We start from the raw sequence: 18,449 nt of genomic DNA on the forward strand, positions 1-18,449 counted from the left end.
AACCTGGACCAGTCCTCCGCTCATCAGGTAGATAGCGTTCAGAGTCTTCTGACCGGCCAGGTAGCAACAGGCTTTTTATACACAACTTCCATAAACAATACAATGGTTACTGTAATCCCTTTGTTCATTGGACACAGAGATGCATTTTTACATTACAGGAGAGGTCATAGGTTGATTTGAAAAGGTGGGCGATGTCTTTCCCAACTGCTCTTGTGGGTGGTCTCCTCTGGATTCCCGCCGCATACATAATATACAGTAAATACAGTTTATATCTATATTCTACTTCTGCACATAACTATACGCAGGAACATGCGATCTTCCTCTAACCAACACCGGAATGTTACCCTTAAAATACCCTACAGCTGGATACTAGACACCACCTTATAACCTTAGTCTGTCCCCTCTTATCCTGTAAAGGTGAATCCCTTAGTCCTGGAATCATTTAAACTGTTGATACTTGCTGATGTGGTGCAGGGGGGCTATGTGTACAATGTGCACTATTTGGATTAAATATGTAATGTTCTGATAGCCCTCTATGCGCTCACAAACTCTGCCGTAAATACCCATACCACGCGCAGGATCGCGGGAGCGATCATACGCAAATTGCGGATATGTGCACGCACGGCGGAACAAGTGCACGCGCAGCGGGCATGTGTGTGTGGTTAGTACATGATGTATGCATTACAATATTTTTCGACTTTGACAATATATACATATATATATATATATATATATATAAAATGGAAAAAAAGCTGCAGCACTCAAGGTCTTGTAACAGGCAATGTTCCACCAACGTTTCGGGGTATAATGTATAGGGGGCATTACTTTATGGCATATAGTGTTATAAGGGGCACTATTACTGTGTGGCATAATGTGTATAAGGAGTACTACTGTGTGGCAGGACGTGAATGGACTCTACTGTGTGGTTTAATGCAAGTGGACTCTACTGTGGTGTAATGTGAATAAGGGGTACTACTGTGTGATGTAACGTGAATAAGAGGCACTACTGTGTGACGCAACATCAATAAGAGGCACTACTGTAACGTAACGTGAATAAGGGGAGGGGGGGTAGGCTTAAGTTTTGCCTAGGGTGCCGAGAAACCTTCCACCAGCCCTGCTTGTCACGTGTGGCAATATCTTATCACCAGATCACGCAAAGTGACACAGATGCCCTGCTGGAAGGATAGTTACATGAAGAGACATCTGTACATGGATATCCAGGCTGCTGTTTATGACCATATTGCACTGCAAAGCTTAACACCTACTTTTGTGTCATGTACATTTTTTTAAAACACATTTACAGTAGGGTCACATTACCAGCGTTTTAAAGTAATGATAATAAATTCTAGGGATACTGTGCTGCTGAGACTGGTGACTGCCGGGATCAGGAGCGGCAGTCACATGACCGCATCCCGCTGAGACAAGCATCTGACATCTTGGCATGTAATTTGAGCTGCATGGTCATGTCATGTCTTTGCATGCTAAAGAGTCACTTTTAACAAGTATTAATGTATAAAAAGAGGCTAAAGAATAAAGGACAACAATTTTAAGGAGTTGGCAAATGCTGGAAGTGGATCCATCCACTTTCATCATCCTAAAACAATTCCCATTCACTCAGATGATGTTTCCATGTATTGCACTTAGGGGGTCATTCCGAGTTGTTCGCTCGCTAGCAGTTTTTAGCAGCCGTGCAAACGCTATGCCGCCACCCACTGGGAGTGTATTTTAGCTTAGCAGAAGTGCGAACGAAAGGATCGCAGAGCAGCTACAAAGTTTTTTTGTGCAGCTTTAGAGTAGCTCAAAACTTACTCAGCGCCTGCGATCACTTCAGACTGTTCAATTCCTGTTTTGACGTCACAAACATGCCCTGCGTTCGCCCAGCCACGCCTGCGTTTTTCCTGGCACGCCTGCGTTTTTACGAACACTCCCTGAAAACGGTCAGTTGACACCCAGAAACGCCCACTTCATGTCGATCACTCTGCGGCCAGCAGTGTGACTGAAAAGCTTCGCTAGACCTTGTGTGAAACGACATTGTTCGTTGTAATAGTACGTCGCGCGTGCGCATTGCACCGCATATGCATGCGCAGAAGTGCCTTTTTTTGCCTCATCGCTGCACAGCGAACTAATGCAGCTAGCGATCAACTCGGAATGACCACCTTAAGGCGGCTGTGCCTCCATTTTTTTGTAAATCCAATTAATTGAACTCAGATTTCTCAAATGCAGTCTGAAATGCTTTGTTGAATGCTGTTTCCATTGCTGTGCAGTACATTCATACTGTATATGTTATTTCTTTGAGATATCGTCTAGAACACACCTCCAATTTAATGTCCCAAATTCCAAAAAGTATCAATGAGAAGTTCCATATAGCAACACTGTGTCCGAACAATGTCCTAAATCTGTCCTTCCTAACAAATGTCCTGAAATAAACGCTTATTCTAATTCGTAATCCACTAAATAGTTCACCATAAACAATGGTTATATACTCTTAAAAATATTTGATTCCAATGAAAAGTCATTCAAAAAGCACAAAAAGCTTCGGAGCACAAGACACAAATGGTCTCATATTGCTTGTACCGGGTTCCAGCAGATTTAATAGAGGGAGCTCACTGGACCTTTGGTAGTCCTATACATGCGCAGTATTCTATGTTAGGGAGAACTATGTTATCCTGGGGTTAGGGGCGTAGCCAGAACTTTGTGGGCCCCATAGCAACATTTTGAAGGGGCCCCCGTACCAATACTTTTCAGTACAGAGACACTTCTCTGCAGCAGTTGTTAATGTTATGCCCTGTAATATTGCCCTAGTTCATTTTCTGAACCATAGTAGAGCCTTGTTTAATGTTAAGCCCCATAGTAGTGCCCTGGTTTATTTTATGAATTATAGCAGTGCTTAAATTCACCTTATGTCACATTTCAGAGCTGACAGTACACATTATGCCACACAGTACCCCCAATTCACATTACGATATATAGTGCTCTCTGTGCATATTGTGCTACATTACAGTGCCCTGGTTCATATTATATAACATTAAAATGCCCTTCAGTTCATTTTATACCACACTACAATGAGCAGGTCCAGAGGCATACCTAGATATATTGCAGGCCCCAAGGAAAAAGTTTGAAAGGGCCTCTATGTACCATTCAATGGCGAAAAATATATGTAACTCATGTAACTTTCACAGGGAAGGTGGCCCCTCTCAGCTCTGGGCCCCATAGCAGCTGCACTCCCTGCACCTATGGTTGCTACACCCTGTATATAACACATGTAACTGTGACAAGGAAGGTGGCCCCTTTCAGCTCTGGGTCCCATAGCAGCTGCACTGCCTGCACCTATGGTAGCTACACCCCTGTATATAACACATGTAACTGACAGGAAAGGTGGCCCCTTTCAGCTCTGGGCCCTATAGCAGCTGCACTCCCTGCACCTATGGTAGCTACACCCTGTATATAACACATGTAACTGTGACAGGGAAGGTGGCCCCGCTCAGCTCTGGGCCCCATAGCAGCTGCACTGCCTGCACCTATGGTAGCTACACCCTGTATATAACACATGTAACTGTGACAGGGAAGGTGGCCCCTCTCAGCTCTGGGTCCCATAGCAGCTGCACTGCCTGCACCTATGGTAGCTACACCCTGTATATAACACATGTAACTGACAGGAAAGGTGGTCCCTCTCAGCTCTGGGCCCCATAGCAGCTGCACTCCCTGCACCTATGGTAGCTACACCCTGTATATAACACATGCAACTGTGACAGGAAAGGTGGCCCCTTTCAGCTCTGGGCCCCATAGCAGCTACACTCCCTGCACCTATGGTAGCTACACCCTTGTATATAACACATGTAACTGTGACAGGGAAGGTGGCTCCTCTCAGCTCTGGGCCCCATAGCAGCTGCACTGCCTGCACCTATGGTAGCTACACCCCTGTATATAACACATGTAACTGACAGGAAAGGTGGCCCCTCTCAGCTCTGGCCCCATAGCAGCTGCACTGCCCGCACCTATGGTAGCTACACCCTTGTATATAACACATGTAACTGTGACAGGGAAGGTGGCTCCTCTCAGCTCTGGGCCCCATAGCAGCTGCACTCCCTGCACCTATGGTAGCTACACCCTGTATATAACACATGTAACTGTGCCAAGGAAGGTGGCCCCTTTCAGCTCTGGGTCCCATAGCAGCTGCACTGCCTGCACCTATGGTAGCTACACCCCTGTATATAACACATGTAACTGACAGGAAAGGTGGCCCCTTTCAGCTCTGGGCCCCATAGCAGCTGCACTCCCTGCACCTATGGTAGGTACGCCCTGTATGTAACACATGTAACTGTGACAGGGAAGGTGGCCCCTCTCAGCTCTGGGCCCCATAGCAGCTGCACTCCCTGCACCTATGGTAGCTACACCCTGTATATAACACATGTAACTGTGACAGGGAAGGTGGCTCCTCCCAGCTCTGGGCCCCATAGCAGCTGCACTCCCTGCACCTATGGTAGCTACACCCTGTATATAACACATGTAACTGTGACAGGGAAGGTGGCCCCTCTCAGCTCTGGGCCCCATATCAGCTGCACTGCCTGCACCTATGGTAGCTACACCCCTGTATATAACACATGTAACTGTGACAGGGAAGGTGGTCCCTCTCAGATCTGGGCCCCATAGCAGCTGCACTCCCTGCACCTATGGTAACTACGCCCCTTTATATAACACAAGTAACTGTGACAGGGAAGGTGGCTCCTCCCAGCTCTGGGCCCCATAGCAGCTGCACTGCCTGCACCTATGGTAGCTACGCCCTTGCCTGGGGTTCCTGTTAAGCTGCACCGCTGGTTTTCCAGGTTTGGATACAGTGTTCCTATATGTAACTTCTCATAGATACTTTCCGGAATTTGGAACATTATAATAGCAGTGATGTGAAAATCTTTTATTTTTTATATAACTTTGAAAAATATGCCCACCACTTTTTCTCTTCCCCTCCGCTAGCCCAGGACTATATATCACTAAGTGTGTATCCACCTTAAGTCCTGGGTAGTTTGTGCTTTCACGTGCAAAAACCCAGGATTTTGAAGTCAGTAAAACAGGGGTATAACTGAGCAGGTAGAGGGGGAGATGTACTAAGCCTTGAAAAGTAATAAAGTGGAGAGTGATAAAGTACCAGCCAATCAGCTCCTAACTGCCACCGGCTGTGTTTGAAAAATGACAGTTATGAGCTGATTGTCTGGTAGTTTATCACGCTCCCCTTTATCACTTTTTAATGCTTAGTACATCTGGCCCATCGTGTGACTGAAAGGTTTGTAGACTCTCTGTGCCAAAATGCACCATGTATATTGATTGACTAGGTGCTTCATCGCGCCCTACGGGCGCTCTTCACACCGTCGGAAGGGGCTACGCCCCCTTAACCCCTGCACGCCTTTCTGGGGTTCAATATATGGAGTATTACCTGCATTCCTAGTTTTGTTAGTGTTTGAATATTGCACAATGATAGGGCGTCCGATGGTGAAGGGGGCGTAGTCCCTTGCAACAGGAAGGGGTTTGGGGAGTGGGGACCGCGGATGGGGGAGGGGGTATGAAGGCGCTGTGGGTGGGGTAGGAGCAGGTGTGTCGCAGGTGGGGGATGGCAGCTGCAGGGCTGTTGCGGATGGAGGAGGGGTTCCGAAGGCGCTGCAGATGGGGAAGGAGTGGGTGCGGGTGTGCAGTGGATGGGGGAGGTGTCCAGGGGGCGCGGTGGGTGGGGGAGGGGTGGATGCGGGGGTAACGTGGGTGGGGGAGTGGCGGGTGCGGTGCTGTTGCGAATGGTGTAAGCGATGCGGATTGGGAAGGACCTGCTGCGTGGGTGGGGTAGGGGATCCAAAGGTGCAGCGGGCGGGGGAGAGCCAGATGCGGGGTGTGGCGGATGGGGGTGGGGCTGCTGTAGATGGGGGAGGGGTTTGGAAGACACTGCGGGTGGGGTAGGGGGTCCGAAGGCGCAGTGGGTGGGGGTGCCACGGGTGGTGGAGGGGCAGGTGTGGGGGTTTGCGGGGGATGGGGAGGGGTCCTGGGGCGCTGCAGGTGGTGGAGGGGCAGATATCAGTGCACATAGTCTCTGTGGTAGTTAGTGAGGGTTGGTGATGGTGTGAGAGGGGTGAAGGCCAGTACACAGACAGGCAGTTAGAGAGCAGGATGAGGGTGACAGGGCATAGTGACAGGGAGTACTTAGCAGATATAGGGGTGGGCTACAGGTGTGATGTCACAGTGTGTGTACCTTTGCTCTCATGTGTGAGGTACAGAGGCGGAACTACCGGCAGTGCACTGCACTGGGGCCCGCCTCTGTCCAGGGGCCCAAGCATGTAATGAGTCAAACTGACTCATTACATGCCGCTGTGCGCTGCGGGCAACCGCTGCCCGCAGCGCACAGCCGCCCGGCGAAGAGAGGAGAGGAGCAGCGGTACTACAGACGGGGGAAGGAGGAGGAGGGAGGCTGAGAAGGGAGCCGCAGCTGTCTTCCGAGAACAGCCTATAGGGAAGCAGAGGGGCAGCAGCAGCAGCGCCTCCACCAGTAACACAGCGCTGCTGCGGCTCCCTTCTCAGCCTCCCTCCTCCTCCTTCTCTCCAGCCCGGGAATCGTCTCTGACGCTGCACCGAGGAGCCTGAGCCAGCGGAGAGGGTAAGTATAATTCTTCTTTCTTTCTTTCTTTCTTTCTTTCTTTCTTTCTTTCTTTCTTTCTTTCTTTCTTTCTTTCCTTCTTTCCTTCTTTCTTTCCTTCTTTCCTTCTTTCTTGTGCCTGCCTGCCGCAATGTGTAAAAATGGGGGACTACCTGCCGCACTGTGTAAAAATGGGGGACTACCTGCCGCACTGTGTAAAAATGGGGGACTACCTGCCGCAATGTGTAAAAAGGGGGGCATACCTGCCGCAATGTGTAAAAAGGGGGGACTGCCTGCAGCAATGTGTAAAAAGGCGGGACTGCCTGCAGCAATGTGTAAAAAGGGGGGACTGCCTGCCGCAATGTGTAAAAAGGGGGGACTGCCTGCCGCAATGTGTAAAAAGGGGGGACTGCCTGCCGCAATGTGTAAAAAGGGGGAATCAGCCTGCCGCAATGTGTAAAAATGGGGGACTGCCTGCCGCTATGTGTAAAAAGGGGTAATCTGCCCGACGCAATGTGTAAAAAGGGGAATCTGCCTGCCGTAATGTGTAAAAAAGGGGGACTGCCTGACGCTATGTGTAAAACAGGGGGACTGCCTGACGCTATGTGTAAAAATGGGGAATCTGCCTGCTGCTATGTGTAAAAATGGGGAATCTGCCTGCCGTAATGTGTAAAAATGGGGACGCTGTCTGCCGTAATGTGTAAAAATGGGGACGCTGTCTGCCGTAATGTGTAACAAGGGCGCGCTGTCTGCCGTAATGTGTAACAAGGGCACGCTAACTGCCGTAATGTGTAACAAGGGCACGCGGTCTGCCGTAATGTGTAACAAGGGCACGCTGTCTGCCGTAATGTGTAAAAAGGGCACGCTGTCTGCCGCTATGTGTAACAAGGGCACGCTGTCTGCTGTAATGTGTAAAAAGGGCACGCTGTCTGCCGTAATGTGTAACAAGGGCACGCGGTCTGCCGTTATGTGTAAAAAGGGCACGCTGTCTGCTGTAATGTGTAAAAAGAGGAATCTGTTCGCTGTAAGGTGTAAAAGGGTCTCTACCTGGTGTAGTGGTGCTACTGTGCGGCGTAATTTGAATAATGGAGACTACTGTGTTGGTATTATTTTGTGGCCACACCCCTTCCCCACGAAGCCACGCCACTATGTATTTTTGCGCGCGCCTACGGCGCGCACTGCCCCTGGGGTGGACTTGGATGGGGGGGGGGCCCAAAGCATTTTGTCGCACCTGGGCCCACCGCTTGCTTGTTCCGCCACTGGTGAGGTATGTGAGGTATATGTGAGGTATATGTGAGGTATGTGTGAGGTAAGGATGTGCGGGTCGTGGTGGCCACTAACCCCCAGGCTGCTGCTGTGAGATGGTGACTGCAGAGGGAGGGAGCTCAGACCCAGCAGCAATGGGTCGTTGTCAGCATTCCTTCCTGGCCCCGTTCCGCCGCACACTGTCCGCCCCGTCTGACGGGCGTCATTCCTCCATCCTGCATGGCAGCGTCAGCTGCTGTGATCGCGGAGCATAGGTAAGCGTCCGGAGCCGTGTGGGCGGGCAGGCATGGTGTTTCCCTGGAGAGGTGCGGTGCGCGTCCTTAGGCTGCAGACGGAGGGAGCTCCGGCCCAGCAGCAATGTTGATTAGTGCGTGTCCCGTCCTGGCGCTGTCCCGCTGCACATGCTCCGCACCGTTTGCCGCTGAGCATGGCAGCCCTTGTCTGTATGCTGCAGATGCTGATCTAGCGGTGCCTGAGCTAGCGCCCTCTCCCTGGGGTGTGGGTGTCAGGCGGCAGGTATGATGTGTAGGTGGGAGAGGAGCTGCGGGCGGCGATTCGCTGCCTGCAAGTACCCTCCATATCAGCGCTGTTCCCCTCCCTGCAGATAGTGTCAGTGGCCGTGGTGTACTTTTGCTACTGGTGGCCAGGGCCGGTGCTAGGGTGTTCGGCGCCCCCCTGCAAACTATGAATTTTGCGCCCTCCCATATTCCTTTGTTGTGCATCGGGAAAAGTGGTGTGGTCTCACAACTAAGGGGCATGGCCACACAATAGTACCCCCATTTAAAATTACGCCACAATGAAGCACAATCTTATTCATCTTATACGTAATGCCCCACCCGTAGTAGTAGCGTCCTTATACGTAATGCCCCACCAGTAGTAGTAGCGTCCATATACGTAATGCCCCCCCAATAGTAGTAGTGTCCTTATACATAATGCCCCCCCCAGTAGTAGTAGCAGTTATATGCAATGCTCCCCAACAGTAATAGTAGCGTCCTTATACATAATGCCCCCCCAGTAGTAGTAGCATCCTTATACATAATGCCCCCCCAGTAGTAGTAGCGTCCTAATACATAATGCCCCCCCAATAGTAGTAGTGTCCTTATACATAATGCCCCCCCAGTAGTAGTAGCAGTTATATGTAATGCCCCACAACAGTAATAGTAGCATCCTTATACGTAATGCCCCACCCGTAGTAGTAGCGTCCTTATACGTAATGCCCCCCAGTAGTAGTAGCAGTTATATGTAATGCCCCCCAACAGTAATAGTAGCGTCCTTATACGTAATGCCACCCCTGTAGTAGTAGCATCCTTATACATAATGTGCCCCCAGTAGTAGTACCGTCCTTATACATAATGCCCCCCCCAGTAGTAGTAGCATCCTTACATGTAATGCCCTCCTAGTAGTAGTAGCACCGTCCTTATACATAATGCCCCCCAGAAGTAATAGAGTCCTTATACATAATGCCCCCCCAGTAGTAGCGTCCTTATATGTAATGCCCCCCAGTATTAGTAGCCTCCTTATACGTAATGCCCCCCCTATAGTAGTAGCGTCCTTATACGTAATGTCCCACTATAGTAGTAGCGTCCTTATACGTAATGCCCCCCCATAGTAGTAGCGTCCTTATACGTAATGCCCCCCCATAGTAGTAGCGTCCTTATATACGTAATGCCCCCCCTATAGTAGTAGCGTCCTTATACGTAATGCCCCCCCATAGTAGTAGCGTCCTTATACGTAATGCCCCCCCTATAGTAGTAGCGTCCTTATACGTAATGCCCCCCCTATAGTAGTAGCGTCCTTATATGTAATGCCCCCCCTATATTAGTAGCGTCCTTGCATGTAATGGCCCCCTCAGCAGTGGCGTCCATAAAGTGCGCACACACAGACATACCTCACACACACACAATTCACACATATATACAAACACACACACCCCACCATATACACACACACACACACACACACACACACACACACACACACACACACACACACACACACACACACACACACACACACACACTATATACACACACACACACATTTCTCTCTCACCCTCCACTTACCAAGTCTGGCTGGCCGTCACTGCAAATTAATGCTGATTCCACCACTGTTCAGCTGTCTGGTCCCGTGTAGCCCCGCCCCTCTATTCCGTGTAGCTCCGCCCCCTCGTGACGCTGTAGCTCCGCCCCCTTTTCGGGATCCGCACTGCACAGCACACAGCCCGCTGTCACAGGTGATTGGGGGTGGGGGGGGGGTGGGGGGGGAGGACAGGCACAGCAGCCGGCAGCCTCACCTCCTATACTGTAAGGTAGGGTCTTGCACCTGACTGCTGCTAGCACTGGGTATGGGGTAGCTCTCTGCAGCAGATGCAGTTGACTCCGCCCAGCGTTACGAGCACAGAGTCACAGATTAAGGCAAATATATAGGAGATTCATATACCGGAGCAGTGAGGAAAGATACAGCAACTGAAAGGCCTCCAGAATCCGATTTTTTACATCCTAAAAGATGTGGGAGGAGCTACACCTGTATGGAAAGGAGGGGCCTGTACTACTGTAACATAGAATCTTCCTTTAAAGATGATAATTAATGTAGATATGTTTTGTTAATTAGTATGCTAATTATCAGCATTCCTATTTTTAGGAAATCCAGTGGAGAAAGTCAGGGATGCAGAACAGAAAGCCAGGGATGCAGACGAAATTCAGCAAATTCCGGTAAGAACATTATATCTGGGATCAGAATTTTTTTTATGCTTGGATGTATAAATAACTACAAATATTATAATAATAATAATAATAATAATAATAATAATAGCAACAATATAACAGTAAAGCAACACAAAGTTTAACAACATTAAGCTGAATTCTGAAACTGTTCACATATTACTGGAACTAGTAAAGAATATTTACATCCAGCCACTGACTATTGGCAGATAATGATTTTGGAAGTGAGTCTAAAATTTTAAGGACAGGAACATAAAACTATAATTACAAACGGTGTTTAATAAATTAATATTAAAAAACGTAATTATACTGTCTGGATCCATTGTACCACTCAATGGCTGCAATTGTCCCATGCTTCAGGGTTTTTGTTAAATAATTATTATTATATCTAATTGAAATCGACCTAAAATCTAATTGTTATTGTTGGCCGGATTTATCCTATAGTCACTCGTCATCTCTCTCTTCTGGCAATGTCAATAGATTCCACACTGAGATTTCGGCCCAGATTTATCAAGCTTTGGAGAGTGATAAATAGCACGGTGATAAAGTACCAACCAACCAGCTCCTAACTGTCACGTCACAGGCGGTGTTTGAAAAATGACAGTTAGGAGCTGATTGGCCGGTCCTTTATCACCGTGCTATTTATCACTCTCCAAAGCTTGATAAATCTGGGTCACAGGATGGAAGGATTAAACTATAGGTGGTGTCAGCTATTAAAGGCAGGAAATCCTCAAGGTATTGCAAACAGTATGTAATAAACAGATTTTCAGCTCAAATAATATATTTCATGTATTTTTTTAAGATTACTCAATGTCATGGAAATTATTTAGGTGTTTTTTATTGTTGTCATGGTAACAGAAATGCATTAGCCAGACATTACTGAAGCTTCTGTTCCAGTCTATGTCAGCCAATATATAATGATCGATGGAAGGAAAGTATGATAAATGTCTCTTTAATATCACACAGCCATTAAAGACATAACCCCCTATTTGGGCTTTGTAGTATACATTTAATTTCAGAAATACAGTAGTGGGCCCGCGTAACTGGAAATACTGGTCGCCCCTGTGTACCCCAGTACGTCACTAAGTGGAGAAATGCCTTGCTTCATTATTTTATGTGGATTTGCAATGTCAAAAAGTAGACTGCGCCCACTTATGTCACGTGACTTACCGTAAGGTGTCGCACATGCCGAGGCAGAGCAGTTAGTGAATGTAAAATAAGCCCCCAAACGCTATCTCCTCCCACCTAGTTTGCATATGGCGGCCACTGGTATAAGGTACAGTATCATGGAATTCCAACATTACCCTTATCTACGAGAATGATATTCTCATTTATTATCCGGGAACCGTTAGCCCAAATCACACTTCCGTGACACTAGTAAGTACCTCGGAGAGTGATACAGTGGAGAAAGATAAAGTACCAGCCAACCAGCTCCTAGCTGTCATGTTACAGGCTGTGTTTGAAAAATGACAGATAGGAGATGATTGGTTAGTACTTTATCTCTCTCCAATTCATCACTTTCCAAGGCTTACTACATATGCTCCTCAGTCATACTGTATGTAGACTTTCATATGGAATAATGGCCTTCATTCCGAGTTGATCGCTCGCTAGCTATTTTTTACAGAGCAGCGATCAGATAGTCGCCGCCCACGGGGGAGAGTATTTTCACTTTGCAAGTGTGCGATCGCATGTGCAGCCGAGTGGGACGAAAATGTTTTTTGCAGTTTCCCAGTAGGCCTGAACTTACTCAGCCGCTGCGATCACTTCAGCCTGTCCGGTCCCGGAATTGACGTCAGACACCCGCCCTGCAAACGCTTGGACACGCCTACGTTTTCCCTACCACTCCCAGAAAACGGTCAGTTGACACCCATAAACGCCTTGTTCGTGTCAATCTCCTTGCGGTCGGCTGTGCGAATGGATTCATCGCTAGAAGCATTGCACAGCAACGATGCTGTTTGTACCCATACGACACACGTGTGCATTGCGTTGCATACGCATGCGCAATAGTAACCTGATCGCTGCGCTGCGAAAAACGTCAGTGAGCGATCAACTCGGAATGACCCCCAATATTACCATGCAATGTAAGTTTACCAATCATTTTCATCAAACGACAGATTAAACGTGATTGTGGTTGTGTTTTGTTTACACTTATTTGTATTTGGGTCTGGGACTCCAGGTCGACAACAAAAAGGTCGACACACCTTAGGTCGACGCCGATTGGTCGACACACCTTAGGTCGACGTGGACAAAAGGTCGACAGGAACAAGGTCGACATGGAAAAAGGTCGACATGAATTTTTTATGTTTTTTTTTGGTGTCGTTTTTTTCGTAGAGTGACTGGGAACCCCAATTAGTGCAACGCGTCCCCGGGCATGTTGCCTTCGCTCTGCACAGATTACCGTTCCAATCGTAGTCCACGTGGATCGTTAAGTATGAAAAGGTTCCAAAAAAGAAAAAGATTGTGAAAAACGCATGTCGACCCTTTTCCATGTCGACCTTTTGACCATGTCGACATTTTGTCCATGTCGACATAAGGTGTGTCGACTAATTGGCGTCAACCTAAGGTGTGTCGACCTTTTTGTTGTCGACCTGGAGTCCGGATACCTTTGTATTTTATCCTCCCCTGTACATCATTATCTAGTCCTCAAAGCTTTACAAATATTAGCACCTGTAACTGTGTCTCGGCTGTAGCGTAATAAGATAACAGGGTTACACACAAGCTCTATTGTATAAGCTGCCATATCAAAGCAGACTTTAATGTAGATATTGACCCATATATAATGGCAGTAAGTGTTAGGGTACAAAGGCCGCCATGCTGTTATACATTGCATTCTTTACTTAGGGTTCATTAACTTATATTATCTTCAACAGAGATTCCTGTTGCCGTGTAATACTAATAACAGGAGAACTGACACAGCCCCAACATCAGGTGAGTTCATATGTGGTGTCCGTACTGTCTTGTACCACACATGGGGGGATATAGGGGTGGGGGGGATTCCACCGCCAAATACGCGCTTCTTCTGAGACTTCATTAACTGAGACATATGTTTTACTGCCGCTCTCACTGAATGACAGAATGGCCAGTTCCAATGCTACGCCTGTATTTAGACAATTTGGAACACAGTGGGGGATATTTATTAAAACGGATGCACAGGTATCTGCGCAAAAGGAAGTGTCACCCATAGCAACCAGTCACATGATTCTAGCTGTTTTACAGGTCTAGCTTACAACATGAAAGGCTTGCTGCCTTGAAAGGAGGAGAGGAATCTAGATCATCTTCCTAGAAGTTCAGGCAAAGTCCTTCCTGGCGCATGTTCCCCCCCAAACTCAGTTCTTAAAACTCAGTACTTTATTGGGTATTCATCACAGATCAGTCATCAAATCACATCCGTGTCCTGACCATCAGGTGTGTCATACATCAAATCACATCCGTGTCCTGACCATCAGGTGTGTCATACATCAAATCTGCATAAACTTCTTACTCGTTTCATGCGTATTCTTCCTGCTTCTTCAGACAGTTAGGGGAAAATGTGTTATGCCTTGAAACGTGATAAAGTGGAGAGTGAAAAACTACCAGCCAATCAGCTCCTAACTGTCATATGTTTGAAAAATTACAGTTACAAGCTGGTTGGTTGGTTGGTACTTTATCTCTCTCTCTACTTTATCACTTTTCAATGCTTAGTACATTTGGTCCTCTATGCCAATATTTATCAGATGATCAGATATCACATACATATCTTGGATTCTCAGGGTGTCACCATTGTGTCTGTTCTTTGTGCAAAATCAAAGGAGAACGAACTTATGGCGAATACCCAATAAATTACAGAGAATTAAGAAGTGATACTGACTCTTTAATCGGAAGAACCTGTGCCAGGAAGGACTTTGGTTATATTTCCGATTTTCCGTGAAATCGGGTGTTTCGGCTTGTGAACAGAAGAGATTGCACTGAACAACCCAGAATAGTGGAAGTGTCATGTATCAATACTGTAGCTCTGTGTTTTTGTGTGCAGATGCCCGAGCCTCCGCATTAGTATAAAGTAGTAAAACAGTTTCCTGCCGCTGCCGCAACTTCAGCCACTTTGCATGTGACTTAGAATCTGCTACGGAATCTTCTTGCAATTGGGTCAATTGTGCGGCCTTAAGTGAAGTCAATACTGAACAAAATACTCTGTTACTGTCAACTTTTGATTATGTATTTACTGGGATCCGGTCTGAAGATCGACAGTGTCTAGGTCGACAATGTTTAGGTCGACCACTATAGGTCGACAGTCACTAGGTCGACATGGATGGAAGGTCAACAGGGTTTCTAGGTCGACATGTGCTAGGTCGACAGGTCTAAAGGTCGACATGAGTTTTTCACATTTTTTTTTACATTTTTTCATACTTAACGATCCACGTGGACTACGGTTGGAACGGTAAAGTGTGCCGAGCGAAGCGGTAGCGGAGCGAAGGCACCATGCCCGAAGCATGGCGAGCGAAGCGAGCCATGCGAGGGGACGCGGTGCACTAATTTGGGATCCCGGTCACTCTACGAAGAAAACAACACCAAAAAAACCTCATGTCGACCTTTAGACCTGTCGACCTAGCACATGTCGACCTAGAAACCCTGTCGACCTTCCATCCATGTCGACCTAGTGACTGTCTACCTATAGTGGTCGACCTAAACATTGTCGACCTAGATACTGTCGATAAAACGAACCACACCCGTATTTACTATTACTTGTGTTTCCTGGGAAACCATCCGCATTAATCTGAGTGTCTCCCCATCTATTGCAGCACATGCGTTAAATCCGCTGGACATAAAAGTCATCTCCACTCTCCGAAGTCTAAAAATTGTAAGTAGCAGAAAAAGTGACGCGGTTACTTATAGTAGGCGCTAATGTGCGGTGGCAGCATGTAAGAAGGGGACAGACCCAGGATAAACTATAAAAGTGATAAGGACTGATCTATAGAAGGACAGGGGGAGGATCTGATGGGAAAGTGAAGATAAATGAGTATAATTTATGGAGGTGGGAAGGATGGGAACACAAAGGGAAAGATATATGATGATGATCATTTACAATAGATGACAATATGGATGAAAGAGAAAAGAGGATGAATTATATGGAGGATAACTGAAACGAGAGTTAATATGGAAATGATTGGGGGTAATGATATTGCAGGGTTGATTATATGGGAAGGAGGAGAGAGGTGGGTGGGGGCAGGGAACGGGTGACGGATATGGGAGAGGAGACAGAAATATCAAAGAAGTACTTTGATAAATAAAGTCTGCTTTTCTAAGAGAACAATGGCAATATAAATACACAGCGTGATGAATGGATTGCCGTTACTGATGCAAATCTGAATATTTCTAGGGCAATCTGATGTTTTGATCAAAATATTTAAAATCTCAACCCAACATCAAGGGTCTGTACAGTGTTTGTAAAGCGGTCTCCACGTACTGTACATCTGAAGAATGAGATTGCGCAACTTTGCGTTATTTTACAGCATATCTAGGGCCTAATTCAGAGTTGATTGCAGCGCACTGTGCACTGCAGGTGAGGCAGATATAACATGTGCAGAGAGAGTTAGATTTGGGTGGGGTGTGTTCAAACTGAAATCTAAATTGCAGCGTAAAAATAAAGCAGCCAGTATTTATACCGCACAGAAACAAAATAACCCACCCAAATCTAACTCTCTCTGCACATGTTACATCTGCCTGACCTGCACATGGTTTTGCCCAGCTGATAACAAATTTGCTGCTGCAATCAACTATTACCCCCATAAATGTTCTCACGAAAGCTCTCACAGCGGATATTGCACTATATGTTTCAGGGCAGTTATTTGCATAGTGCCATAGTTATTGGCTAGTACGGGTATATTTATCAAGCAGCGATGCTCCAGTTTTCAGCCATTTTCTCCAGATTCTCCAGAAAAAGAGATAATCACTGCTCCGGACAACAGACTACCGCAGAGAAGTCACTGATATCCCTTTCATTTCTCACAGTATTGTGTCCCCATACCCTGGTATGGGGATTGCGATGTCAGAGCAATTTATCACTCGGTGAGAAGCTCTGTCCAGCTCACATTTTGAGAAAGACATAACACTATCTCCGGATAACCATATTTATACGGATCTTGCAGTCCAGCGTATAAGGCCCCCATTTATCAAGCCTTGGAGAGTGATAAATAACACGGTGATAATGTACCAACCAATCAGATCCTAACCTCCATGTTACAGGCTGTGTTTGAAAAATGACAGTTAGGTGCTGATTGGTTGGTACTTTATCTCTGTGCTATATTTCACTCTCCAAGGCTTGATAAATCTGGGCCAAAGTCTTTGTTTTTACTGGTGATACGCAGCCTCTCCGGATTGCGCTTTTGCAGTGTGCTAAAAGTACCGTATTTTGCTGGCCATGTGCGGCTTCTTTGGACCACAATTGCGCCTTGATTCATTTAGCGTATACCGAAAAGCCTTTGCCGGAGGTCTAGCCTTCTGACGAAAGCATATAAGAAGTCGTGGTGTGAGCGAGGAATAATAAATTGCAATTCATACAGTATTTTGGTACAATGATACAAGGCTCCATTGAATAAATGGTACATTATACAGTTTACTCTCCCAGAATTCTTCAGGTAGTCCCTCGCACCCCTGGAAGAGTATGTATCTCTCCCGCATCCCACCTGCTGTGTAGTGATGTGGGCAGGATGAGGAGGTAGACACTGGAACTGCAGATTGGGCGCTCTGTGGAGGGGACGGGGCTAGATTATGCAAATTGTGGCATGTTACACTACCCCCCCATCCCAGCAGACCCACTAAGCACGGCATTTAGTGGTGGCGGTGGCAGGGCCTAATGACTGAGCAAGCCTATGCCCCCAGAGTGTCCAGCAGGGTCACAAGTAGTAGGTAGGTGCTGCATGTGGTACATACTGCCGGTGGCATTTTTCTTTTTGTACCACAGTTATATTGACGAATATTCCATCTGCATCTAACAAGACTCACCTCTCTGGAGAGGTCCAGTGGTGTTAGTGGAAGGCTTTGCTGAAGCAGGACAGACCTTTGCCTTTTCTGCTTACCCCTAACACAATCTATACCAGCGTAAATGGTGCAGCCATAAACAGTGATAAGCTAAGCTTATCTGTTTGCTATATACTGACCCTAAGGGATAACTAGGGGTTATGTCTCATTTCTAAATGGGGCCCACAGTATGGTAAATACAGTACAGCAGCCATTGAGTGTTTAATAAAGGAATTTAGAGTAAATACAGATATGGAGAAGGGGAATCAGATAATTGATATCACACATAATACACAGGCATTTTCTCCAGATAGTACAGGCTTATGTCATAGCCTGTGAGCTGCAGGCTGTACAGGAATTCCGGTGAGTATGTCCATATTTTCAAAGCGCCAATCATTTACAAGGCTGAACCAACCAGGTTTTGCCTAGTAAAGGATTGCCGCTTTAAAAATATGGGCATACTCACCGGAATTTTTGCACAGCCTACATCTTAAAGGCTATTACATAATCCCTAGGGTCTACAGAAACATTATCCAAATGTATGAATAATCTGGATGAACGGGCTGCTGATTAGTAATTCATTTATGCTTCACAGAAATCCACCACAAACGGCCACAGCGTGAATCTTTTTGCAGGGTAAGTCAATAAACTCTGCTGAGATTGTCCGTCTGTGCCACATAATGCAGTTATTATAATGACCCATGGGCGCAGTGCCAACTGATTTCTTTCCTTATTGCCATTGTATTTATTTATTACTAGCCTGGAAGAGGCGCTCCTGGGAGCGAGTCGGCTGACCGAGTCATGTAAGTGCCTATGCTCCATCATGGGAGATTGTATAACACGTGACTCAAAAACACTATACG

The 18,449-nt window shown here is 46.8% G+C and overlaps 1 protein-coding gene across 1 annotated transcript in view; it reads left to right on the plus strand.

Annotated features, from left to right (window-relative positions):
• The window catches only part of LOC134911022 (phospholipase B1, membrane-associated-like), a 249,524-nt gene that overhangs the window by 22,974 nt on the left and 208,101 nt on the right, over positions 1–18,449 (plus strand). Inside the window, exons 3-7 of the mRNA XM_063919415.1 lie at positions 10,514–10,584; positions 13,464–13,521; positions 15,369–15,427; positions 18,182–18,222; positions 18,346–18,389. Of these exons, the coding sequence (XP_063775485.1) occupies positions 10,514–10,584; positions 13,464–13,521; positions 15,369–15,427; positions 18,182–18,222; positions 18,346–18,389 (273 nt within the window). The remainder of the gene's footprint in view (positions 1–10,513; positions 10,585–13,463; positions 13,522–15,368; positions 15,428–18,181; positions 18,223–18,345; positions 18,390–18,449) is intronic.

This window comes from Pseudophryne corroboree, chromosome 4 (genome assembly GCF_028390025.1).
Source record: "Pseudophryne corroboree isolate aPseCor3 chromosome 4, aPseCor3.hap2, whole genome shotgun sequence".
NCBI lineage: Eukaryota > Metazoa > Chordata > Amphibia > Anura > Myobatrachidae > Pseudophryne > Pseudophryne corroboree.